Genomic DNA, 27,411 nt, shown 5'->3' on the forward strand with positions numbered 1-27,411 from the left:
AAACGTGAATGTTTTCATGTTGATACAATTGAATCTATCAGAAGACCAGTAGCTATTCTCACCAGACACAAATTAGGGTGCTCGCTATCGAATGCTTGGTAGTATTCATATATGAAATTGGCTGAATAACACTATATAAATATTTCTGCATATATACCATATTGATTAGTAAGATTGAATTTGATCTTGTTGTTCTCCTCTTACCTCCCCGTAGATGCTCTTGGATTAAAATGTATAGTTTTATCAAACCAGTTGGTTCATCATAATACAATTAGTTTTGTTTCATCTCTTACGCGGTGATTGTTTTGCTTGCCAGTTTGGAACAAGTAAAAACTATGTGATGTAAATGAAGCTCACCTTGGTAGCATTGCCTGTATACAAAAGGACAATGGCCTTTTTTCTTGTCTACATATTTGTACCATATGCTAATATAGCAATGGTTAATGCAAGATGGTATGAATATTTGTCTACATATTTAAACTATAAATGTTTTCGTAAATCGCTACTGTTCCTAGTGGTTATTGTTCATATACCAAGTGCTCAATTCTTCTTTCGTAAAAATGATGTCAATTCTTCCCTCATCCAAAAATTGCAAACTATATGATATGTCATTTAATGTTCTTTAATTATATATTATGGTAACACTTAATCTGTTAAGTTGTTCTTCATGATGCACCTAGAGGTTGAGATCATGCCCAAGCAATTCGGGTGGTGGAAAATTTTTGGCGATGGCTAAGGTGAACATGTGGAGATGGTTCCCAAGGGAATTTCTCTGTGCCAAGTTGGTGGAAATGTCCAGCAGGAGGTGGGAATTGTGGATCCTATCCTGAGAATTGTAGACCTATGGAGCTAGTTTTTGTCCCATAATTATACTCTCTCTGTCCCAAAATATAAGGCATATAAGCTTTTCATGTCATCTCCATCATTATACTTTAACCATAAATTTCATTGGTAATATATTATCAACAACTACGCAATTAACATTATATGAATGTACTTTCAAATACGAATGTAATGATATATCACATGTGGGATAGTAAACTCATATATTGTTAGTTTAATTATTAGCCAAAAGTTATGAAATATGATTTTCCTTAAAATCTTTGGAGGCAGGGTTTACTTGTGAAACCTGATTATAGTCAATACATTTGTTTTTCTTATGAACATTTTTGTTTCATATATATGATGTAAAGTCAAGTATCTTTCTTAAAATTAGACATTATGTATAAACTATATATTCAACAATTATTCACATACTTAGATAATTGTAACCACATACTCAATTGAGTAATATAAATATAGATTATTTAGAAACACTTTATTCACTAAACATAGTGTGTGATATATAATTGTCTCACTGGTTGATTCTAGGGCAAACCAAGTGCACTATTATGTGATTCCTTGGCAGCATCGACGAAGATAACCATATTTACTTTGATGCTAGTCTATCATGAAAGACTTGATCAAGTAATAACCATGCCACAATTACAATTATTTTTCTCACTATATATTTTTGGACAAAACCACATAACATGCGAGATAGTAGAATATTTTCCCAAAAGCACATTAGGGAGCAAAAAGGTTACTCTAAGCCATGTATAACAGATTTAGTGTAGCACCTAAGCATCACCCCCTTAAGCATGGGCTTGGCCATATCTAGAACCTTGATAATCACTACAAACAATAGCCTGTAGATGACAATCATTCCACAAAGTATAGCAAGATCCACCCATTTTGAATGCCCTGTTTCCACTTGAAATAACTCAACGATAACTTTTTCACCAGTAATTGTTTTATGTCCTTCTAGGTCATTTTGGAGGACTAACCTTGAGAACTCGTTCTTGTAAAATCCCTGCAGTGCATACTTGTGAAAGGAGATGTAGTAGATTGGGTACTTCCATACTATCTTTGGGAGGTTATTTGGAAGTTGGAAGAATCCACTATTGAGCATCATAATACCTTGTATACCGGCACCAGTGATGATCCCCATTAGAAAATCTGGTACAATGGTTGCTACGATCATCATCAGGCCTTCAACTAGCATTGTGCATGAGCACAACACTAGTGCAAAATAGATAAAATGATCGATCTGCTTTTGTAAGCCAGTAAGATAGTATGCAATTGCACCAGGTACTACAGCAGTAAGGAGAAGATATGGGGTGGATGACAATGTATTGGAGATGACAAATGTGACCACACCATAGTGTCCATTTAGCCTTTCCCTCCCGAAGATCTGAGCAGTAAGAGCACGTACATTAAGCAAATGTGATGCACAAATGCAAATTCATTTGATAAATATCAACGTTGTATAATGTAATTGTTTGATATGTACATGAAATGTATCCTCTCATGCATCATCTGAACTATTTAAATTAATTAGAAAAATATGAAAGTTGTCACTCTATAATTTTCAATGAATAATTACTGGAATTAATATTTATATATACATGTTGAAGGCTCTCCTAGAAGCTCACACTTCAACAAAAAACCTACAAGTTCCCACATTAATAAGAAAAGATAGAAATTCTCATGTTAATTTAATATAAAATCACACGCACCCATCTATCAAACATATGGCTAGAGAAATCACATAATATATGGATTTATTAAAATCAGAGTTGGAAATAACCCATCTTGAATAAACATGTTCCACACGTCTTTCTGATATAAAATCACACGCGTCCATCTATCAAACTTTTTGAGGCTTTTCATGATTTCTGCAAATACTAAATTGGAAATGAATTATTCTTTTGTTATTTCTCTGTTAATCTGTTGAATAAAATTATCCTTTCCCTCTATGGAGAAAGTTTATTCCTGTTGATACACTACTTTGTTGAATCTTTGTACAGTATCATGATTTTGCACTAGAGTATACAGAATAACACAAAGCGGAAATGCATAATCGATTCCAGACGTTATGTCCCTTAGTCTACACGTTTTGTACAGTCAAATTTCATAAAATCAAAAACAGTATACATGTTTGCTCCTACTGATATATACATATAAATGCATAAATACCTTCATATCCTCCACAAAGGAGGGGAACCCTCCAATTGCCATAAAGGTTAGCAGGGTGCCAATAAACATTAGCATTGATGACCTTGACTGAAAGAAACAAAATTAATTAATAATTATATTTTCATTGGAATACATGCACACTCCACTAGCAAAGACAATTAAGGTTTAATCTTCACTTACTCGAGCTGAATCAGGTCCATAGCCCACATTGTAAAATATCATCCCAAGGGAAAGACTTATGGCAACATAAATGGCTAGTCGCAACCAATAGTATCCAATATCTCTATACATGTTCACAAATGAACGTCTGGTAAGTACAAATGTCTTGGTAACAAAACCAGCTCGGTTTCTTCCAATCATCCGTCGATCCTGAACAAAAGAATATGTTAAACATAAGTTTTGATATATATGAGATGGACATATATAATTATATAAGTTATGTAATTATAACTTTTCATATAATATGATGAACAATTATTATAGTGTTTGTACATGTATATAAATGTGCACATGAGTTTAGAATAGAAACCATTTCGTTTATTTGACGCATTTCCTGTTTTGCAACTTCCGAAGTGTCGGAGGATTTGTATGAATTCACCAAAATATCTATTGCTTCATCTGCAACAGCTGGCTCGTACTGGAGTTTTTCTTCACTCTCCTGTGTGTTAGTAGCAAATTAAAAGGCAACTTAACATCTCAAGAACAAAGAAAGGCATGTACTTTACCATACTTGTGTGCAATTTGTGTGTATGGTGGGATAAAAAGGTTTCAATTTGTGATATTCATTTAGTTTTGATGAGGGGCGTATGGTGGCTGTACCTCCATAGCCTCCATTTCCTTTATTTTTTCTTTTCTCTTTTATGGTTGCGTCGTGTACTCGTGTGCATATTGTGTGCAGAAGCTGGAGGTGTAAATGATTTTCCATTATCTAAAGAAATTATGATACTCTATTAATTGTGAGTGAACTTAACCTTGTCAAAATCTTTGTTCACTGTCCTCAAGAAATGATCTGATGGATTCCTCATTGGTGGGCAAGGGTAGCCATTTGAAGCAAAGAACTGCAAACAAAATTAATATACAATGTGAAAAACAGAGGCAAAAATCAATTAAACACAAGTAAGACCACACAAAGGATGCATATGAGGATTGCCAGTATATATGACATTAGATATAGACCAACCTCGGCAGCTGTTGAAGCTGGGCCAAAGAAAATGGTGCTCCCGGCAGTGAGTAGGCAGAGGCCATGGAAGAGCTCAAACACCTCGCTGCATGGCTGGTGCACGACGGCGATGACGGTCATGCCCTCCCTAGCGGCGAGGTCCGTGATGCGGCTCATGACATGGAAGGAGGCGGCACTGTCGAGGCCGCTGGTAGGCTCATCGAGGAAGAGCAGCCGGGGACGTGTCAGGATCTCAAGGCATATGCTGAGACGCTTCTGCTGCCCGCCGCTAATGCCCTTGCTCGACCGCCCTCCGATTCGCGTGTCCAGAGCGCTAGTGAGTCCCATCTCTCTCACCGTGTCCTCAGCACGCGCCAGCTTGTTTGCCACTGTCATGGTGTCCGGTAGCTGGATCTGCGCCGAGTAGTAAATAGCCTCGCGCACCGTGAGCGTCGCCATTAGCATGTTCTCTTGAGTAACGTACGCCTGATCAGTGCATAATCCATATTATACTTTTACTTTCATCTCTATGTGAAACATGTATAACTCCTAATTAGAGAAACAATTATATTGCTTTTACTGCACGCTTTAATTCTTTCACCCGCTTTAATTGTTTTATACAAATGAAAAAACAGTAGTAACTTAATTGGATAGTCTATACATCAGTAATACTAGTTTTCTGTGTACTGTAATTTTTCAAATTTTTTATGTAATTTTGGAACTTTTGATATTGGCTAGAATTTAATTCTACACAGAAGTACTAGATTTTTTTTCAACAATTTGATACATTTTTAAAACATATTTATAGACAGATTCCTTTAACACTTATTATAAACAACCCTAGCACGGCATTCTGCATCTCAACTCTAACAACCTTGGTGCCGAAACCTTGCACAATTGCACCATTGGCAGATTCCGATGTGAAAGTTGGTCTGGATGGGGGTCAGCGCAAAAACCAGACCTCATGCACATTTTGGGTTTCATCCCGATCTCCAAGGGCATCCACAACGTGATGGAAAAATAGGAAGATACATCGTAGAAGTGGTAAATAGCTACTAACAAGCCATAAGCTTACTACTAGGACATAAGTAATTTATGGTGGATCCCACCATGTTTTTCTTTAGCACAGGCGGTCCTTAAATTTATAGGGGTGTGTCATCTAAGTCCATAAACTCTCAAAATATAAATCTAAGTCTCAGTCTCAGGACTTGTCATATTGTGCCATCTAGCTCCCAAATCGCCATAACCCCTTTAGAATCCTACGTGACGCTGATGTGGCATCCCACACAGACATGAAATGGCATTTTTTTACTAACAAATAGGACCTATTTAAAAATGTTTCTTTTTCTTTTTTTTCTTCTTTTCTTCTTCTTCTCCTTTTTTTCCTTTATTCTCGTTTCTGTGACCCGAGCAGAAGAAAGGAAAAAAAAAAGAAGAATGAGAAGAAAACAAAAAAGAAAAATAAAAAGAAACAAATAAAAAAAAGAAAAGGACACGCCACATCCATGTGGCATATATGCCACATCAATGCCATATAGGATTCTAGAGGGGTTGTATCGATCTGGGACCTTAATGGTACACTTTGACAAGTTCTGTGACCTATATAAGCATTTTAAGAGTTTAGGGATCTAAATGATACAACCCTACAAGTTTAAGGACCACCTATACACTTTACTCTTTTTTTTATTATGGCAAGGCTCATATTAGATATACTTGGAATATTTTTAAGATAGGTTTCACCTTATTTTTCTAACCTACACATGCATACATTGTGGAACCTCTTCAATCTGCTAATGCCACCTAACACGGACTGTGGAGATTATGGATACCCCATATCTACACGGCATGTATAGTCCGATTGGGTATGGGATGCCATGTATAGATAGAATATCTTTAAGAGGACTCGGGTTAGGTTCTAAACTTGTATATCAAAGAAATATCCGAGATCCTAGTCGGTTACGATTGTATTTTATCTGTAATTACATATTCCGCTGGGGATATGGACTGTATTTTGTAATACGGACCCCTTCCCCTATATAAGGAGGGGTCCGGGTGCCTCTAGGGGCACGATTTTCTCCCAGATCATACGATCAATAATACACTCGGCGGATTAATCCCCGGACAGGAGTAGGGTATTACTTCTTGATTAAGAAAGCCTGAACCTGTATAAAATTCCTTGTCTCTAAACCCATCCACTTTTCCAACTTGATAGCCACCCCCTTTTAGTATTGCCGAAATCTTGTTTCGACAGTTGGCGCGCCAGGTAGGGGTAGCGTCAAGTTCTTCGTCGATTAGTGCGATGGGTTCCGTCTCCGGCATCAACGATTTCATCTTCCCTCCCGGGCAGGCGTTTCGGTTCGGCAGCCTAGACTTTATCACCAACGACTTCGGCAAGATTTCTCTCCTCGACTTGGATTCGAACCAGTCGGGAAGAGGCCAGATCTCCGCCCCGTTCGGTATCCCGAACTCGGCCGAGGTCTACCCCAAGGTCATCTCCGCCGAGTTGGCTTCAAACCACTCGGACGAGATCCAATCTACTCCAACACGACCAGATCAAGACGATGGGGCCTATCCGCCAATCCTGATGAAACTCCCCGACGATTTGGTTGCTGTCTTCACTACAAGGGCGTCTTCTCCCCGTAGGCCTAGGCGGGATCCGGCTTCAGCCCCGGTCCGGCCTAGCTCCAGGGAAGTCGGCGTCATACTCCAGCCACTCGGCACGGTTTCGACGGACCAACTGGACAGCTACCTCAGCTCCCCCGGCGTCGACTCACGACCAACAGAGATCGTAGAGTACGATGACTTCGGCTATCGCTACGACAACCGCAACCTCGACGACTTCGACGAGGGCTTTGAAGATAACTACACCCCTCTCTACTTTGGCGTTTTCATGGCTGACAACGAGACGGAAGAACAGCGCCAAGCCCGAGAAGCAGAAGGGCGACGCGTACAACAGGAAGCCGAATGACGCCGACTGGAAGAGGAGCGCCAGGCACAAGAGCGAGAACGGCTGCAACATGAGCAACAGGAACACAAACGGGCTGCAAAGGAGGCTGAGGACCGACGACAACGAGCCTTGGACGCCGGGTGACGAGCGCGAGAACTTATCGGGCAGCAAGACATCGAGGGAACAGCGGTCTTTCGCACCCCTCAACAGAACGCGGTTGCAGCGATCACTCTCCTCGACACCCTCCTCAAGGAAGATGCACTCAACCAAGCTGATCACGTCGTCAACATCTTGAACCAGACCAAGACCATGATCGCCGCCTCGGTCCCGGTTAACTCCGCAAGCGTCCGCACGCCGACTGGCAGCCGAGTTCCCCATCTTCGATCTCAAGATTATCACCAGCCAAGCCTCAGCATCGCCGGCGCGGGATCCAATCGCAGGAGCAGGGGTCACGACGAGCGATCTGTCCACTCGCCTCCTGAACGACACAGGGAGCGCCGAGTTGAACGGCCACGCTCCCCACCTCGCAGGCGCCCCGTCGATCTTCGTGATACTATCAACTAGCGCCGTGCGGCACGAGGCCACGCCCCCCACCATTCACCGGATCGCTATGACGACGACGTGGATGGAGTCGCTGCCTTTACAAGCGACCTATGTCGAGTGGATTGGCCAGCTGGCTTCAAACCGATTGGAATCGAGAAGTATGACGGCACCACTAATCCGGAGTCTTGACTCATCGTCTACGGTCTCGCAATTCGTGCAGCAGGAGGAGACAGCAAAGCCATGGCAAAGTACTTGCCTGTGACTCTAGCGGATTCTGCCCGATCCTAGCTTCATGGGTTACCCCGTGGCACAATCGGATCATGGGCGGAACTTCGTGACCACTTCATCGCCAACTTCCAAGGCACCTTTGAACGCCCTGGCACACAGTTTGATCTCTACAACGTCATTCAGAAGTCTGGAGAATCCCTTCGAGATTATATCCGACGCTTTTCTGAGCAACGTAACAAGATCTCCGACATTACTGATGATGTCATCATTGCTGCTTTCACCAAGGGAATTCGTCACGAAGATCTAGTCGGCAAGTTCGGGCGCAAACCCCCTAGGACGGTCAAGCAGATGTTCGAAAAAGCCAACGAGTATGCCAAAGCCGAAGATGCCATTATCGCGTCCAAGTAGTCGGGCACCACTTGGAAGCCGAAGAAAGATACGCCGACTACGGGAGGGAGTGGAAGTACCAATCACAAGGACCGTAAGCGTAAGCCCGAGGAACTTGTTGCAACTACTACACATTCCTCCCGACAACGTTCGTGCGTCAACACTTTTGACAAGATCATGAACTCCCAATGTCCGCATCATCCCAATTCCAATCACGCGGCCAAAGATTGCTTCGTCTACAAACAGTTTGCAGAACAATACGCCAAGAACGCACGAAAGGCCTCCGACGGAGAACAAAGCACGTCAAAAAAGGACGATGACGACGATGCCCCAACAAGTTTTCAAGACCATCGCAAGGAGCTCAATCACATCTTTGGCGGACCCCTGGCTTATGAATCTAAGAGAAAACAAAAGCTGACCGAACGGGAGATTAACGCTGTTCAGCCCGATACGCCCCAATATCTTCGGTGGTCGGAGACAACAATCAAGTTTGACCGCTCGGATCATTCAGACCGAGTGGTCCACCTGGGGCGGTACCCCCTGGTACTAGACCCAGTGGTTCGCAACGTCAAGCTTCGCAGATCCCTCATTGATGGCGGCAGTGCACTCAACATCCTCTTCGCCAAAACCCTGGACAACATGCAAATCCCTCGCATGGAATTAAAACCGAGTAATGCGCCCTTTCACGGAGTCATTCCAGGGCTATCCGCTACGCCACTCGGCCAGATCACTCTTCCGGTTACTTTCGGCACTCGGGAGAACTTACGCACAGAAAACGTCTGCTTCGAAGTTGTTGATTTCGAGACAGCATATCATGCCATACTCGGGCGCCCGGTGTTAGCCAAGTTTATGGTAGTCCCGCACTATATCTACATGATGATGAAGATGCCTAGTCCTCGAGGAGTCATATCCCTGCGGAGCGACATCAAACAAGCCATCACATGCAACAAGGAAAGCTGCAAGATGGCCCAAACCCGCGAGATCACGATCGCCCGAGAAGATATCCGACTGGCTGCAACCACGGCAAGCGAAGGAGAAGTGCCTGCAACCGCCTGCAACCAAGATGCCAAAGAGTGGAGAAAGCGACGCCAAGACCAAGAAAATTCCTCTAGATCCCTCTGATCCTACTAAGACTACTGTAATAGGCGCTGAGTTAGATTGTAAATAGGAAAGCGCGCTCATTACCTTTCTTCAAAATAATAAAGATATCTTTGCATGGAAACCATCCGATATGCCTAGTATTCCTAGAGAGGTGATTGAGCACTCTTTACATGTTAAGGAAGACGCTAAACCAATCAAGCAACGACTCCGCCGCTTCGCACAGGATAGGAAGGATGCGAACAAGGAGGAGCTGACCAAGCTGTTAGCAGCTGGCTTCATTAAGGAAGTCCTTCATCCCGATTGGCTGGCCAACCCAGTCCTGGTTCGGAAGAAGACGGGACAATGGCGTATGTGTGTTGATTACACCGACCTCAATAAGTCTTGTCCCAAAGATCCCTTCGGGTTGCCTCGCATTGACCAGGTAGTTGACTCAACCGCCGGCTGCGAGCTACTCAGCTTTTTGGATTGCTACTCAGGATATCATCAGATCCGACTAAAGGAATCCGACTGCTTAAAGACTTCATTCATCATGCCCTTCGGGGCCTACTGCTACATCACCATGCCTTTCGGATTAAAGAATGCAGGAGCAACTTATCAACGCATGATCCAGAAATGTTTTTCAACTCAGATCGGCCGCAATGTTGAAGCTTATGTGGATGATGTAGTCGTCAAGACCAAGCAGAAGGATGATTTGATCACGGATCTAGAAGAAACCTTTGCGAGCATCCACGCTTTCAGGATGAAATTAAACCCTGAAAAGTGCATCTTCGGAGTACCGTTAGGGAAGCTGCTTGGATTTATGGTGTCTCATAGAGGCATACAAGCCAACCCGGAGAAAATCAATGCCATCCTCAACATGAAACCGCCAAGTTCCCAGAAAGATGTTCAAAAGCTGACTGGTTACATGGCAGCGCTCAGCCGGTTTGTTTTGCGACTCGGCGAGCGGGCGATGCCCTTTTTCAAGCTGTTGAAGAAAACAGACAACTTCCAGTGGTGACCTAAAGCACAAAAAGCCTTTGAAGACTTCAAAAAACTCCTCACTACTCCACCAGTCTTAGCTTCACCACATCCGCAAGAGCCGTTGTTGTTATATGTATCGGCAACTTCCCAGGTCGTAAGCACAGTCCTGATTGTTGAGCGTGAAGAAGAAGGCCATGTTCAAAAAGTCCAACGACCAATCTACTTCGTTAGCGAGGTTTTGGCTGACTCCAAGACAAGATATCCTCAGGTTCAAAAGCTATTACATGGCGTTTTAATTACCGTCAGGAAACTATCTCACTACTTCCAAGATCACTCGGTTACGGTGGTCACATCGTTTCAACTCGGCGATATACTTCATAATCGCGAAGCAAATGGGCAGATGGCAAAGTGGGCCCTAGAATTGATGTCCTTGGATATATCGTTCAAGCCGCGAACTTCGATCAAGTCCCAAGCTTTAGCTGACTTTGTCGCCGAGTGGACCGAGTGCCAAGAAGATATGCCCGAGGAGAAGATGGAGTATTGGACCATGCACTTTGACGGGTCGAAGAGGCTTTCAGGCACTGGTGCTGGGGTTGTTTTAATTTCCCTGACTGGAGAAAGACTGAGCTACGTACTGTGGATACATTTTTCTGCATCTCACAACGTGGCGGAATACGAGGCGCTTCTTCATGGACTAAGGATTGCAATCTCTTTGGGAATTCGGCATCTGATAGTTCATGGAGATTCTCAGTTGGTCGTTAATCAAGTTATGAAAGAGTGGTCCTACCTTAATGATAACATGACCGCATCGGCAAGAGGTACGCAAGTTGGAAGACAAATTCGATGGACTCGAACTCACCCATGTTCTTCGGCACAATAACAAAGCAGCCGACAGACTGGCTAATTTTGGTTCAAAACGAGAAGCAGCTCCTTCTGACGTATTTGTTGAACATCTTTACGAACCAACCGTACCAAGGAAAGAAACAATCGAAGCCACGGACGCTCAAAACGTAGGTATGATTGAAGCCGACTAGAGAGAGCCCCTCATAAGATTTTTGACTAAACAAGAACTCCCCCAAGATAAAGATAAAGCCGAGCAGATCTCCAGGCGCAGCAAGCTCTATATTATTCATGAAACCGAGCTGTACAAGAAAAGTCCATCAGGAATCCTGCAACACGGTGTATCTTTAGAGGAGGGGAGACAATTGTTAAAGGATATACATTCAGGCATCTGTGGCAATCATGCTGCCGCACGAACCATTGTTGGCAAGGCTTATCAGCAAGGTTTTTTCTGGCCCACAGCTGTGTCCGACGCCGACAAGATTGTGCGGACATGCGAGGGTTGTCAATTTTTCGCCAGACAAACTCATCTACCAGCTCAAGAGTTGCAGACCATCCCGTTGTCTTGGTCGTTTGCGGTTTGGGGGCATGACATGGTCGGCCCGTTTAAAAAGGCAGTTGGCGGTTATACTCACCTCTTTGTGGTTGTTGACAAATTCTCCAAGTGGATTGAAGCTAAACCGGTCATCACAATCACGGCAGACAAGGCTAGAGATTTCTTCATCAACATTGTTCATCGGTTCAGGGTACCCAATCGAATCATTACCGATAACGGCACTCAATTTACTGGCGGAGTATTTAAAGACTTTTGTGAAGACTTCGGCATCAAGATTTGTTACGCCTCCGTAGCACATCCCATGAGTAATGGACAAGTTGAATGCGCCAATGGCATGGTACATCAAGGGATAAAAGCGCGAGTCTTCGACTGACTGCATCCCTATGCCGGCAAGTGGGTGGAACAGCTGCCATCTGTACTTTGGTCCCTGCGCACCACTCCCAGTCGGGCCACGGGCCAGTCACCGTTTTTCTTAGTCTATGGAGCGGAAGCAATGTTGCCCAACGAGGTGGAATTTGAATCTTTACGTTTCCGCAACTTCAGCGAGGAGCGCTACGGAGAAGACCGAGTAGATGATCTTAACCGATTGGAAGAAGCCCGCGAAGCAACCCTAATTCAGTCGGCACGGTACTTGCAAGGGTTGCGCCATTATCATAATCGCAACGTTCGATCACGAGCTTTTTTAGTCGGCGACCTGGTTCTGAGAAAAATTCAAACTACACGACATAGGAACAAGTTATCCCCCTTATGGGAAGGACCATTCATAATCTCCGAAGTCACTCGGCCAGGTTCATACCGACTCAAGCGTGAAGACGGTACTCCTATCGACAATTCTTGGAATATTGAACATCTTCGTCGTTTTTATGCTTAGGCATTACCTTTGTATTTCCCTACTTTGACTGCTAACATCAAGTTTTCCCTTGAGTTATCAGTCGGGGGCTACTATAATAATAATGGAGTGTGATTTTTATCAATTCAATTTGCTTACTTAATTTATCATTGCCTTGCTTGATTTTTTGGCTTAGTCAATGAGGACTGAAAGTTTTTTAATAACTTTTGTGGGTTTTAGGCTCAATAAGGTTTGACAAAAGCTTTTAAGAAATCAGGAGCTAAGTTTGAAATATCAAGCACAGCATAAATTCATCAGTATTGTACAAATTGTGCCTCCATCATCTTCATCATCAGAATCATTGTTATAATATGACATCAGTCGGTGTCAGTTTTTTCCTCATCGGAATTATCAGATCCAGTCGGCCGAAGGTCGTTGTCCTGGAATCTCTCAACTACATCAACTGCTATCTTATCGGCGGCTTTCTGCACATCGTTGATGAGGTCAAGGGCGGCTTCTTCGCTCGTCCCGTCTGCAAAGCCATCAATGGCGTCAATGTCGATCTTCAAGTATAAAGACTTGGTCATTGCCAACGCCAGGCTTGCCCCCATACTCCCAGCCTCTTTGATATTCTTAAAGTATGTATCCGGAGCAACTCTCAGCTTGTCGAAGATTTTGGAAGCATCAAATGTACTCGAACCATTGTTATTGAAGAACATGGCTTGGACGAGTGGGGTAGCAGCATTGGCGACTTCATCCCTAGCCACTTCAAGCCTCTTGATTTTGTTGACCAAGACATCGAATTGAGCTTGAGACTTGATTTTGCGATCTGCATAAATAGATTTATATCAACAAATGGACATAAGGGAAGGAATAGTTTCTGGAGTATTCGTCACCACTACCTTCGACGTCTTTCAGAGCCGAGTCCCTTTGTCTTGCCAATTCGGCCTTGTCATTCTCCAGAGCTTGGATCCGTTTTTCCAATTCAGATATCTTAGCAGCTTGCACTGCATTGCTTCTTGTTAATTGATATTGTAAGAGTGGCAGCATAAGTAAGTTGGATAGAGATTGTATTCACCTTTTGACGAACCGCTCAGCTCAAAGTTGGAATCTTGAAGCTCAGCGATTCGGTCCCGTAGATCATGCACAGTTTTTCTGGCAAGCTCCTTAGCTTCGTGCAATTGATGCCTAGTGGTCTCAAGGGTTCCGAGATGGGGAACTAACCTCTCAAGAGTTGCAGTCTTCGCTTCGTTCCTGAGATGGATTCTCTGCAATACGAATTTGTTTGTATTTGAGCAAAGTAGTAAACAGGATGGTTGAAGCCGTGCATAAGGAGACTTACATTTACGATGCGAGTGGCTTGGCTGAGTGCTTTTTTTAGTAAGCATACTTCTTCGTCTTCCTTTTGCTTGTTTATTACAATTCCCTGAGGTTACATGTCGTCATCCCACCACTTGACTAAAATGGGTGGGCGAGAATCCTCAGCTGATTGTATCCGGAGAATCTCCTCTTCATCGCCGATCAATGGGCCTTGGGCATCCATGAATAAAGGTGAAACAATTGAAGAAGGTCTGTCAGATCAAAACGGATTTGGAGGATGTGTTTACCTGTAATAATTTCCGGTCGAGGACGAGCAGGCTCTTGTACTTTGGCAGGAGAGCTGGGCCCTAGATCGGCACTGGCATCCTTTCTAGGAGGGCTGTTCATTTGAGTTTCTACTTTGGGAATATCTTTATTTGGCTCTGTACCCGACTGGTTTCCAGTAGGGGGCTCTTGATTAGCATCGGCTCCAGCTTTGGCCGACTGGTTCCCAGTCGGGGGCTCATTGCTAGCTTCTACATTGTCGGTTGCCTGTTGTTTGTCACTCGGACAATCTTCTGCAGTTGGCCCGGTTTCTTTTGAAGGAACTATCTCCATGTTAGTCGGCTCCGAGTCTTTTCCGGAAGGATCTATATCAGATGGCTTCCTACGAATTTGAGTTATGCCATCAGTATTATTTCAACAGTGAGTGAGCAGCACTACGAGGAAGATGGTCGAATGATTCATACCTGGAAGATTTCCTGATCTTTGGCATTGGACGACTGGATGTTTTCTTCTTCGGATTGGTTTGCCTTGGTTGTTTTCCAGTCACCTCTTTATTGCTAGATTTTCTAGCATCGTCGCCTTCATCATCACTCAGAACCAATTTCCTCTTGCGCGAGTCCGACTGGATGGCTGATTTTGAGATGTTTGATTGAGTATCAGGCCGAATTTTTGGTCCTCCACTTGCCTGACCAGTCTGCCGGCGAGGTGATCGGCGTTGGGCAATTGGAGGGTCTGATTTCATCAAGGCGAATTCCTGGGCATGATGATTCAAGTTTTCTATCAACTTTGCAGATGATAAAAGCATGCTTAGAGACAAGCTGGGATTTTAAATACATACCGGTGGAGGGGGATTGAAGGCATTGTATGGCACCACTGGCAGCAAGTGCGAATAGCTGACTACAATTGCATTTGAGAAGATTTTATACATTCTCTCCTTCATAACCTTGAATTCAAGGGATTCAGGATCTTCACGGTTAGGGTCATGTTTGCCGTCGAATTCAAAGGCCGTGCGAGATCTTTCTTTGATTGAGGCCAGCCGGCTCTTGATGAAATGCCGGGTGATTTGTTCTCCCTGCAGACCTTGCTCCTTCAGCTTCAGCATACGGTCCATCAGGGCGAGCGCTTGGGCGGCTTCCTTCCCATTGGTAGTGAATTCCAAGTGTCCTGATAAACTGGAGGAAGACAGGAGTACTCGGGGAGTGCAGGCTCGGGGTTTTGTACATAGAACCAATTTGCATGCCAGCCTTTGTTTGAAGTTTTAAAGGGCATGGAGAAATACTTTTGGCTCAGAGTTCCTCTCAGTTGGAATCTAGCTCCCCCAACTACGCATGGCTTGCTTTTGTTCGGCTGGGGTTTGAGGAAGAAGATACGACGGAATAGGGCGAAATGTGGCCTGATGCCTAAAAAAGCTTCACAGGCGTGTATGAAGTTGGCAATATGAACTATGGAGTTTGGGTTTATGTGATGTAAACTAATCCCGTAGAAATCCAAAATTCCCCGAAAGAATATTGAGGTTGGAAGAGAAAATCCGCCATAGAAGAAATGAGAAAATACCACGACTTCATGGGTATCAGGGGTTGGAAATGCTTCGCCGCACGCCGGACGCCACCCAATGGTCTCCTTCGCCGGAAGTATGCCATGCGCCACCATCTCCTTCAAGTTTTCCTCTGTTACATCAGAGGGCGCCCATTGACTCTCGAAGCTTTCTCTCTCTTTTGCCATGACGGTGAATTGGATGGTGTGATTTGGTTTGAGATATGGCTGGAAATGGATGGGAAATTGATGCGGTGGCTGCGCAGAAGGTTCTTGTGGAGCTCAGGAGGATGGATCGAAGAGGATTTGTTAACCCTAGCTTCCGCCGGTGTGGTTTCGCACTGTAGCAGGAGAATGGGGAAAATGGCGAGAGTTTCGGCGGGGAAGATGAAACGACGCTGTGCCTTCGGCGTTTATTTCACTAGGGTTTCAGGAGTGCTAATGGGCCTGGGCCTGTACAGTACTTCAGCCCAATTCTATTACCAGCGTGGCTAGTTGTGATCCTTAGGGACTTACGCATTTTTGCTCACAACAATATGGCCCAATGCTGTCAAAATCCTTTTTGAAGCAGTTAGATGATTCTTTGGAATTACTACGATGCAAATAAAAAGGTGCCCAACAGAAAAGTGTTATACTAATTTTGTAAGTCTTTTTAGGCTGCAAAAGCTGTTTGGGTTTTGTTGAGATAACTGGTTTTTGAACAGTTATGTGCTCGGCATATTATATGCTTATTCTTCTGGTGTAAGTCATAGCCTAGGCTATTTTGTCTTATCACTTGTTATGTTATCACATTTATATTACATTTGATGGATCTTTTTGAGAGTTCTTACTCGGATTCTTATCAAATGTGTGAATTTATGGACCTTTAGAGTGTTTTTCACTCAGGCCTTCCCATATTTTCATTTTTGGTATATTAAAGCTAAAAGCAGTCGGCTGGATGTTTTATTGAACGCCGCATATGCTTTGCTATATGATGTTCGGTTGTAAAACCACTCGGTTCTTGACTATATGTTTAGTTTTATTTAACTAACCACATAGTCGGGGGCTACACCTAATTAGGTGCATCTAGTCGATACATCTGGTTTTTTCTATTTTAGACCTTCAAAGTCTTTGATTTTGGTACTCGGAGATCTATACAGAAGAAATTGAAGCACTCGGATTATTACTTTATGTTTCAAGAGAAGGCTATTTCGTCGATTGTAAAGGTCTCGGGGGCTACTGTAGAGATTATGGATACCCCATATCTACACGGCATGTATAGTTCGATTGGGTATGGGGTGCCATGTATAGAAAGAATATCTTTAAGAGGACTCGGGTTAGGTTCTAAACTTGTATATCAAGGAAATATCCGAGATCCTAGTCGGTTACGATTGTATTTTATCTGTAATTACATATTCCGCTGGGGATATGGACTGTATTTTGTAATACGGGCCCCTTCCCCTATATAAGGAGGGGTCCGGGTGCCTCTAGGGGCATGATTTTCTCTCAGATCATACGATCAATAATACACTCGGCGGATTAATCCTCGGACAGGAGTAGGGTATTACTTCTTGATTAAAAAGGCCTGAACCTGTATAAAATTCCTTGTCTCTAAACCCATTCACTTTTTCAACTTGATAGCCACCCCCTTTTAGTATTGCCGAAATCTTGTTTCGACACGGACCAACTTATTTCCTTGTTGGATAGTAAACATTGAGGATGTCCTAACACCATCTAAATGAGAATGGAAACAAAATAAAAGGAAATAAAAAAAGGGCACACCGCTTAGTCAATTGCACTGAAGAGAGGGTGGAGGGCAGATAGGGTAGTTCTTAGCGGTCGAGTTTCAGTCCAATCTCAAATTTCTTCCAAATTATAAAAGGATGAGAACAAATCAGACAGAATGAAGGACGATATATCTTGCTTAACCAATTTTATGCCAATCAACCAAATTGAAAGGGAGGGGTGCAGAAAGGGCAGTCCTCCCTCGGAGGTCGGTGCTGAATCCCTTGCACATTAGCGTCCACTATGGCTTTGCTGCTGTACAGGTGCCAGGGTTTCACTTTGGTGTCCAGATGTTCAACTTTAGTGCCAAAGGACCTTGGGCTGAGCAACGGTCCATTTTGGCATTTTACGAAAAAAAAAATTCAGGGGTCTATTTATAAAACAATTTTTCAAAAAGAATAGATTAAAAAAAATCCACACATAGGTAATTATTTGTCTAGTAGTGTAAATTCATATAACCACTTCTTTTTTATAAGTGAACATGTTCACTTCTCGTCTGCTACGAGAAAGGTAAACATTCATCAGTTATCCTCATAAAATGGACAACAAAAAAATCAGTAATACTATAAAAAATGGGCAAAGATTTGTCTGTATTAATTGGCAATACTATAAAAATAAATGGGCTTCAACATCCTCATTTTATCTCACCGAGGTTCCGAAGGCAAGCTTCTGGCACCGGCCATTGATTAAAATCTGTCCTCTCATCTTTAAGTTCGAGTCCAATCTTCCTGTGTATACAGAGAGAGATACACATGTTATGAATTGAAATATGGCCTGTTACAGCCAGAATTAAGAAATAAACATCCAGTTCTTCCATATTATGCCTTTTACAACTGTTGTACTTACTATAGAAATGCAATTATATATTTATTACATATCTTTCTAAGGTTTTAGCTGTTTATATCCTTCATGGATATAGAGGCTGGATTAATGAAAAATCCATTATCCAAAAATATCAATCCAAGGTGCCACTTATATATGAGTGGGTCATTTCCCTGCACTCAGTACTGTGTCAACACTCAACACTGCTTGTGGCCATGCTTTGTCTTCCATTTGTACAGAGCTAGCAATAGGAAGTTACGAACCATCTCCGATTCCTTTAATTTAAGGCTCTTTTCAAATGTAGGATTTTTAAAATACAAAAAAACATGTAGAATTGAAGTGTCCTAACAACTTAAATAGCAGAAAAACTATAAAAAATGATCAATTGGATGGAGCGTAGGAAAAACACAGGAATCCCTTTAATTAAATGCAAATGATCTTTTTTTTTTCAAAAGGTTGAAGCTCATGTTAGAATTCCTATAATTAAATGCAAATGATCTTTTTTTTTTTCAAAAGGTTGAAGCTCATGTTAGAATTCCTCTAAAATTCCTATATTTTGAGCTAATCCAAAGAAATTTTATAGGGTTCTTGATAGCCATTCCGTTGATCAAAATAACCATATATGGAAATTTTTTATTGGATTGAATTCCTCCAAACATTCTCTAAGAACCCTTTGTTCCAAAAAAGCCTCTCAATTAAGTATCATTGCCGATTCTCAATAATTTCCATCTAAACCGATATCAAATATAACTGCTTGTTCTTACCACGACCAAAAGCGATAGAGCAGTGCAGTGATTCTTGTTAATTATGATTTATGAACCAGCAGTAACTCCTGATTCGACTAATGTCTTGAATGGGACAATCAGAAGGATAGATAATGGCACTGTAGCAAGGGAATTACATCAGTATGGAGCAGCAACATGGACATGAAAGTATAGGCACTTCTCATAATTCTCATGATATGGTTGACTCTAGCTTCATACATCAATCGAATCTCACGTACTTTACCGATGGATCTAGAGGTGGGCCAAGGTCCGGATCACCCCATTCTATAATTATTAGAAAAAAAAGTACGAATTACCCCTCTAACTATCGTAGTCGGCCGAATTACCCCCTAAACCCGAAAACTAGACATTACTCACCCTAAACTTTCAATACCGGACGAATTACCACCCTCGGCCTAATCCAGAGCGATTTTGTCCTACGTGGTGTACGCGTGGCAATCCAGTCAGCATTTTATTTAATTAAAAAATGTGGGTCCCACCTGTCATACTTTTCCTCTCTCTCCTCTCTCTCTTCTTTCTCTCTTACAAGGCAGCGCGCAGGGGCGGCGACGCGGGGACGGGCGGTGGGCTGGAGGAGGTGCAGCGCCGGCACCTGCCGACGGTGGTGTCGGTGGTGGAGGGCGCCGCCGCGGAGGTCGAGGCGGCGCGAGGTGAGGAGGCGGCGGCGCGAGATGAGGAGGAGGCGGCCTCGCTGTGCGGCCGCACCGCCACCAACAGAAACCTCGCCGCGGCGCGCTCCGTCGCTCGCACGGCCACGCCGTCGGTGCCACCGTTGTCGCCAACAAACACGACGCAGGTCTGCACGCCCGCCGTGGCCTCGTCGGACGTGTCGCCTTCCCCGAAGACGGCCTCATCGTCGATGAAGGTGTCGGCGGCGGAGGCCGAGCTGGGGCGGTCTTCTCCGGCGCGGGAAACGGAGGCGGCGCGAGACAAAGGAGGGTCGCCGAGGGAGCTCGACACGGCAGCGGGATCATCGATTCCTTCCCGTGAGATCCGTCGTGGGCTGCGCGCACACCCTCAACGCCCCCGCCACGCCCGCCGCCGGCCTCGGGGTCTCGCCTGAGCCGAGAAGGAGAGAGACAGAGACACACAGAGAGAGAAAGAGGGACAACATAGCCTGCCAGCCGCCTCGCCTCCCCGCCGCGGCCTCCCCGGGGAGGACTCGTCTCCCGCCGTCCGCCTCGCCTCCCCACCGCGCACGCCGTGCGCGGTGCCGCCGCGCTCTCCCCGGGGAGGACTCGTCTCCAGCTGCCTGCCTAAGCCGAGAAGGAAAGAGACAGAGAGAGCGAGAGAGGGAGGGACAATGTAGCCCGCCTCATCCAACGCCTTCCTCGGCACCGGCCGCCGGCCGCCGCGCCATCCCCGCGCTCTGCTGCCGCCCCCCCCCCCCCCCCCCCCCCCACGCCGACCACCCGTCCGCTCCAGGTGCGCCGCCGCCCACTGCCTATCCACGCGCGCTGGAGAGAGAGAGGGGGAAGAGGGGAAAAGGGGTAATGACATGTGGGCCCTATTTTTTTAATTTCTTTTTCTGATTGGGTTTCCACGTCGGCGCCACGTGTATGCCACTTAGGATAAAAACCGCTCAGGATTGAATCAGGGGGTAATTCGTCCGGTATCAATAGTTCGAGGTTTAATATATCCGATTTTGTGGTTCAGGGGGGTAATTCGTACTGTCGCAATAGTTTAGAGGGGTAATTCTTACTTTTTCCTAATTATTATGGGTCAAACTTGTGATATATATGGCCTGCATTTAAGAACTAAAGATGCATATTCAAATGTACCTTTTCCAAGTACGAGGTCTCCATAGTTGCTTATGACTTACTCTCTTCATCTACTTTTGATAGTCATATTTTATCTTGGCACAATGACTAAGGATAAATAATTCGACTTATCATCAATTTAAACATGCTACTAGTTATTCCTCGTAAACATGCGATTCATTAATATTTACATTTCTCGATGCCATATAGCCAATCTTATGTGAAAGAATGGAGAGTCACACATTAAATCCGAGAAAAGCCATTATAAGGATAGGTGGTTGGATTGAAATATGCCTATCAAAAGTAGATGGAGGAAGTATATTATAAATCATAACAGCTTATTAGCGATTAAAAAGTTAACCTTTTGTATACATGTTCTTAGCGACTTAAAAGCTACTCCAAAGCTAAAAAAACTATACTGAAAAAATCACAATCAAATTCAAAATTAAGTTTTAGAATTCAAATTTTCCCATTGACTTATAAACCATAGGGCAAACAATAAGTCCTGAATAAACATTGGCTATGTTGGTGATACCCATAGCGATCTAGAAACAATCTATAGTCTGAGCAAACACATGCGTAAATAATTATATACGTGCCTATCTAATAACAATCTAAAGTCTCACTACTTAAAAAACGATTTTTATGGACGCACTCCTTAATTAACTACATGCGGATAAAAGAACGTACACATGTATAGAAAGATTAGAATGATTTTTGGTTAAGGTCCACATGAGAAAATTGATTTTCTCATGTAGCTCTCTTAAGAGACCGGCATGGCAAAATAACATATTTTTGCATGTGGGCCTTTAAGGGGACTGCCCGCCAAATCAATTTTCCCATGACGAGGACCTCTCCTCCGCCTGCAGTCTACTCCACATTTTTTTTCTCTTCGTCACACCGCATCTCTGCCTCATTTTTGTTTTTCCCTCTCTCCTTTTCTCTCCTCTTCTCCTCCATTTTATTTTCTTCCCATCCTTCCTCCACTTTCCCCTCTGCCACTTTCACTTCTTCCCCTCCATCCAGCGGCTCGGGAGAGGGTGGCACTGTCCTCGGGGTGGATCCACAGCCCCTGCCCTCGGTAGCGATGACTGTGTACGGATACCTACCCTTGTTCTCAGGAGCGAAGCTGGCACGCACGATGACAATGACGACAGCGGATCCGGCAGCGCCACCCTTGGGAGGGGCGGATCTACCAGCAGTGTTGCCCTCGGTCTCGGGAGGGGTGACGGCAGCGACTGCTGAAGGGGGATGGGAATGGAAGCTAGGGTTTTACCTGAATTTTTTTTTGGAATTTATATTTTTTTTGCAAAATTATTTTCACAGCCGGTCATCATAGGTGACTAAGTGCGAAAATGATACTTTGTTATATGGTTACGTTACTCATATGGAAAAATGTTGATTTTCACGAACACCTAGATGCAAACGGTTGCTTCATCCGCCTCCGAAAATGGGTTTTTGACCATCTGCAAAACTCGTTTTTTACGAGTTAATAACTACTACCTCTGTCCCCTAATATAAAAGATATTAACTTATTTTCTTGTAACGTTTGACCACTCTCGTCTTGTTAAAAAAATTGTGTAAATATAAAAAATGAAAAGTTGTACTTAAAGTACTTTGGATAATAAAGTAAGTCACAAATAAAATAAATAATAATTCTAAAATTTTTTAAATAAGACAAATGGTCAAATAGTACAAGTAAAATATCAAAATCACTTATATTAGGAGACGGTTGGAGTAAAATTCAAGACATTTTCAATGGCCCTGGATCCATACCCTGTGTGAGGCATTAACGATGTCATCAAGGATCAAATTAATTGTTCTATTGTGACAGGAAAATCGATATATATACCTCTTAATTAGGAACACTGATGAGTACCATACTTCAACACATACGTACGTACTGTACCGTACAAACAACGAGTACAACTGATTACAGCTGGTAAAGAAAAGTCAGCGCTTTCGTAACCGATCTTTTTATGCGCTAGTTAGTGCAAATATCTTGACGCGTGGGTCAATCTTGTTTAATTATGAATCCACTGGTGTCAACTCTTCAGCATATGCATGGTACGTGCCGATCAATTAGACTCTTCCAAGGACTGCATTAAACTAATTATAAAGAAACGACACTAATTTGATCAACCGCCGCTATATTCGGTGGATCCAATTACCTCCTCGATCGTCGAGCAGGCCTTTGCATGCACAGTCGACTACAGATTCCGCAACGTAGACGTACTCTCTCCACCGTTAATCTATTTAATTTCCACTTAAGAGCAAGGCTAATAATATAGCCGATCTGTTGGCAATAAGTTTCTCTGTAGCCTTCTTTCAGTCTACCCATACAATAGTTAGCTCTTTACAATTAATATAGAGCCCACTTCTCTCTCTCACAAAGTTTCTTGGTTCTTATGTCTAAGTCGGCTGTAAGTTTATAGCCCGCTTCTCCTCTCTCTCCTCTCTTCTCTCCTCCACCTCAGCATTTAGCCGGCTTATAGCCTACTACTATACTACTATACTTGCTCTTATTTACATTGACATACATGTATGATCGATTGCAATTTCTTATTATTCTGACCATATTGTTCTTCAGTGTAAGTATTCGATCTTTGTCACATATACTAGCAAACATTTTTGTAGTGTCGCATATATATTTCAATTTTTATGGTGTAAAGCGACCTCACATTTCAATGGGAAAAAAAGCATACTAACACCGTTATCAAATACGTGGAGTTAATTAAACCTCGACACCTTAAATCATAAAAAGCATTAGAATTTGATAAACAAAAATGGAATCAACAAATTTGTTATGAAAAATACTTTATATTGTTCAACGAGGAGATGTCTCTTAAACATTGTCGATTTTCCAAAAGCTTTGAGTAAATGGAATATGTAGGTAGTTAGTATATAATTAATACTTTATGCATGCTAATGACATTGCGATGGACAAATTTGACCTGTATAGGTTACTCGCAACTTATCCAGTTTGATCGGTTACGCGATATGGAAATCATGTAGACGTCTTGATATCCTTATAAATACCGAGTGACTGCTTTCACATAACTTGTGTAAAAATTAATCTAGGCTTTGCTTTCTCCTATATACTGGACTAGTACTTGTAGTCTACTACATCCCATCCACCGACATACACCGGTGTTTAGGAGAGCAGGTCTATGGAATCATCGCCTTCAACGTCTTGTAAGATTTTGGGAAGCACCTCGGACGCCATAGTCATTGTTCGTCAACATGCTTCGTCGTCTTCCTTTACGTTTGAGCAGCACATCATCAACTTTAGTATCGTGCGTCGTACATGCGATGCATGCTGCGCCTCCTCCAGAACAGAACTATCGGTACGTGCTAATCATGTCAAGTATGTTCGATCTGTTCATGTATACTGTTGCTTTTATGCATGTGTATTAATATACTCGTACGGTATGACCATACTAGTTAATCTCTTTGTCATCATGATTTATGCATGAAATAAATTAGATTCATATGTGCTTATATTTTTTTGGAGAATGCTACATGATGGTATCCCATTCAAACGGAATGAAACCTATGAGATATCGGCCAATACCTAGTAGGAATTGACTGATAGCTAAATAGGTATTGGCAAATACCCGTTTTGAGATATTGGACCATACCTATACCTAGTAGGTATCGACTGATAGCTAAATAGATATAGGCAAATACCCGTTCGACCTTAAGAGGTATATATCATCCCGTCTGAACGGGATATGTCCTGTAGCATTTCCCTATTTTTAACACGAGGTGCAATGTTTTTACCGGCCAAGGTGTCAAGTAGAGTTGTCTTGCCGCAGCCCGACGGCCCCATGATGGCCAGCACCTCGCCGGGGCGCGCGCAGCCGCTGACGCCGTTCAGAATGGTGGCGGCCTTCCCCCTGCTGTCCACCGCCGTCACCCACACAGGGGCGAAGGTACAGTCAATTACCGGGGTCAGTAGACCCCAATGATTTTATTTTAACCTCTCATATCCTCTTTATTTTACCAGCTATGACCCCGGTGAAAACAAATATTAGACCCCGGTGACATTAATTGTTGACTGTTGTGTTAAATTCCAATTGACAACTAGAAACGATACTAGCAGCAGCAAATAGAAAATTACCTAGCATTTATGGTTATACGTCAGCCGAATATGCATATACTTTGAGTTTTTGAGATTTGAGACCATGCATAAGGCCAGCGGCTCGTAACTTTTCAAATTCCCTAACAAAATAATTTCTATAGGAAATTGTTTTAAAAACCATATTAATCTATTATCTTTCAAGTTTTTTATAAGCTAATAATGCTTAATTAATCATGTGGTAACCTCGCTCTATTTTGCGTGCTGAGAGGGAAGGGTTCAGATCCCATAGCTAGGTCTGAACACACCCAGATTGTATCAGGGTTCACCAATTCGATTTAAAATTAGATTCCAAATATAGCAATATGGCTTTTTTTAACCAAAATTTGATATTTTTTTATTAATTTGGTTTAATTTTACAATTTCAAATTTGAATTCTTGAAAAACTATTCCAAATTTCACTCAAAATCTACTTTTGTCCCAAGTTGGAACATCGAAATTGCGTTGTTTTCAATCCGTTTTGGTTGAAAACATAGACCCGGTTAGTAATGACCCCGGCGATCATTTATCCTGGCTTCGCCCTTGCACCCACACGTCCTCCCACGTCAGGAACACGCCGTCGTCTAGCCGCTCCCTCCTGCGGCCGCTGCCATCGTCGACACCATCCAACTCGCCGCCGCCGGCGGTGTGCTGCTGCTCCGGCGGCGCCGTATCAGTTGAAGGCGCGGTGTCGTCGCCGGAGGTAGCAGCGTGATGCCCGCGGAGAGCCGCGACCACGGCGGTAAATGGGGAACGCAGGAGGTCGCCGACGTTGCCGCGGCGGCCGCCGTCGTCGGAAGAACGGCACAGCGGGCGCGACGGGCTCGGCGTCGGCGCCCAACGTGGTAACGGCGATGTGGCCATACTGGTGATCAGGAGTGTACGAGTGTGTGCAGCTCGAACAACCACTGGCGTTCTCAGGTTAATTTGCACTCTTCCAGCATCCATATATATAGGCAGCGAGCGTAGTAAGCCAACCCATACTTGAATAATGGGTTTAGTTTGTTCCTAAATTACTTAATTTGTAAAACTAGGGGCGCCACCCACTGTCTTATAGATCTAACTCGTCACCACCATGACACCATCAGTATGGCGCACAAAAGCATGTGGTTTTGCACCTTCATTAGGCAATAGATTTCGATATTCTATCGAGTTCTTCATACCAAAAGAAATCCAAATGGCATGTGGCCATTTGATTGTTCATGTGATATATGGTGTTTTAGTTGGCCATTCAAAACCTGACACGTACACCTAAATAAATTAAATGACCCGGCATGCATTTTACTCCTTAGCTAATTCATAGAGAGACTACAAATGATGGCTATTTCACTATGCCAGTTTGGCCCATCTTTGACGGCCTATTTGTGATGGGCCAAAATGCTTCATTACAGATGACCTTATCTGTGACGGGTTTAATTAGAGGCCGTTTTATATGTGGTTGTGAGACATGGCCTATCACAAAGTATGAAGTCATTGTGAGCTCATATATGCACCTGACATGCAATACCTCTAACAGGCCCATATAAAGACCCGTCACAGGTCACACCTTACCTGCAATTGTAAAGGGTAAAAACAATACAAGCCGTCACAGGTGAGGGGACTCATCTCTTATGGGTCTATTATGTTTTATGTCACATCTCTCTCACCGAAAAAAGTCAAAGCCACCGGCCCACCACCGAATCCTTACCCACACATACCTCTCTCCCCTCTCTCCATCTCCCCTTCTCTCCCCCCACCCACTCTCGCCTCACGCCCCCTAAGTCGCCCATGCCTCTTCGCACTTGAGCACCGGCAGCCACCTCCTCCACCCAGAGCTCTGGCCGCCATTGCCGTTGTCTCCCTATCACGTCGACTCCTGAGCGCCAGTGAGTTCGTCTCTCCTCCCCCGAGCTCCGGCCAACACCGCCATCATCTCCTCATCACATTGACCCCAGAGCGTCGACAAGCTCGCCTCTCCGTCGTCTCATCATCTTGTCCGTCCCCAAGCTTCGGCCGTCAACTGCCTCCTGCGTCCTTTGCCCCTCCAACGGTCTCGTATCCACCAACCCCGAGCTACATAGCTCCAGATCAAGTCTGTAGGAGGCTGGGGACCATTGGATCTGAATGCCCCCGAGCTTCGGCACCCGCCTCCTCCGCCCTCCGACCCAAGGTCTCTGGTGGCACTTCTATGCCGCCCCGGAGCTCTAAGGGCACCAAATCCGATCTCTAGGTGGTTGGGGACCATTTTCATCGAGGCCATTTTTTACGGTCGTTAAGTGCAAACTTTAACCGTTAACTCCTACACAAATAAAAAATATCAAATGCACTATCAAAACTTAGTGGTAGGAGTTTACTACTAACCATTTCCACTAGTTTTGGTAAATATATGTATGCAAGTTATTTAAGGAGAAAATACACCCGACATGCAACAAAAATGAACCTCTAGCCAATCATTCATGAGTGCAAGGATTGGAGGGCTCACAAGTCAGTTGAAAC

At 43.7% G+C, this 27,411-nt stretch overlaps 1 protein-coding gene across 1 annotated transcript; it reads right to left on the bottom strand.

Annotated features, from left to right (window-relative positions):
* Positions 1–1,582: 1,582 nt before the first annotated feature.
* Positions 1,583–25,800, bottom strand: LOC127785270 (ABC transporter G family member 1-like). Its single transcript, XM_052312705.1, has 9 exons — positions 25,493–25,800; positions 24,600–24,742; positions 18,098–18,177; positions 4,199–4,663; positions 3,990–4,076; positions 3,548–3,676; positions 3,199–3,387; positions 3,019–3,105; positions 1,583–2,233 (listed from the first exon to the last, which is right to left on the bottom strand). Exons 1-9 carry the CDS (start codon positions 25,798–25,800, stop codon positions 1,583–1,585), a joined length of 2,139 nt encoding a protein of 712 aa, XP_052168665.1.
* Between the last annotated feature and the right edge of the window lie 1,611 nt (positions 25,801–27,411).

The sequence above is a fragment of the Oryza glaberrima genome, chromosome 9 (assembly GCF_000147395.1).
Source record: "Oryza glaberrima chromosome 9, OglaRS2, whole genome shotgun sequence".
NCBI classification, from domain to species: Eukaryota; Viridiplantae; Streptophyta; class Magnoliopsida; order Poales; family Poaceae; genus Oryza; species Oryza glaberrima.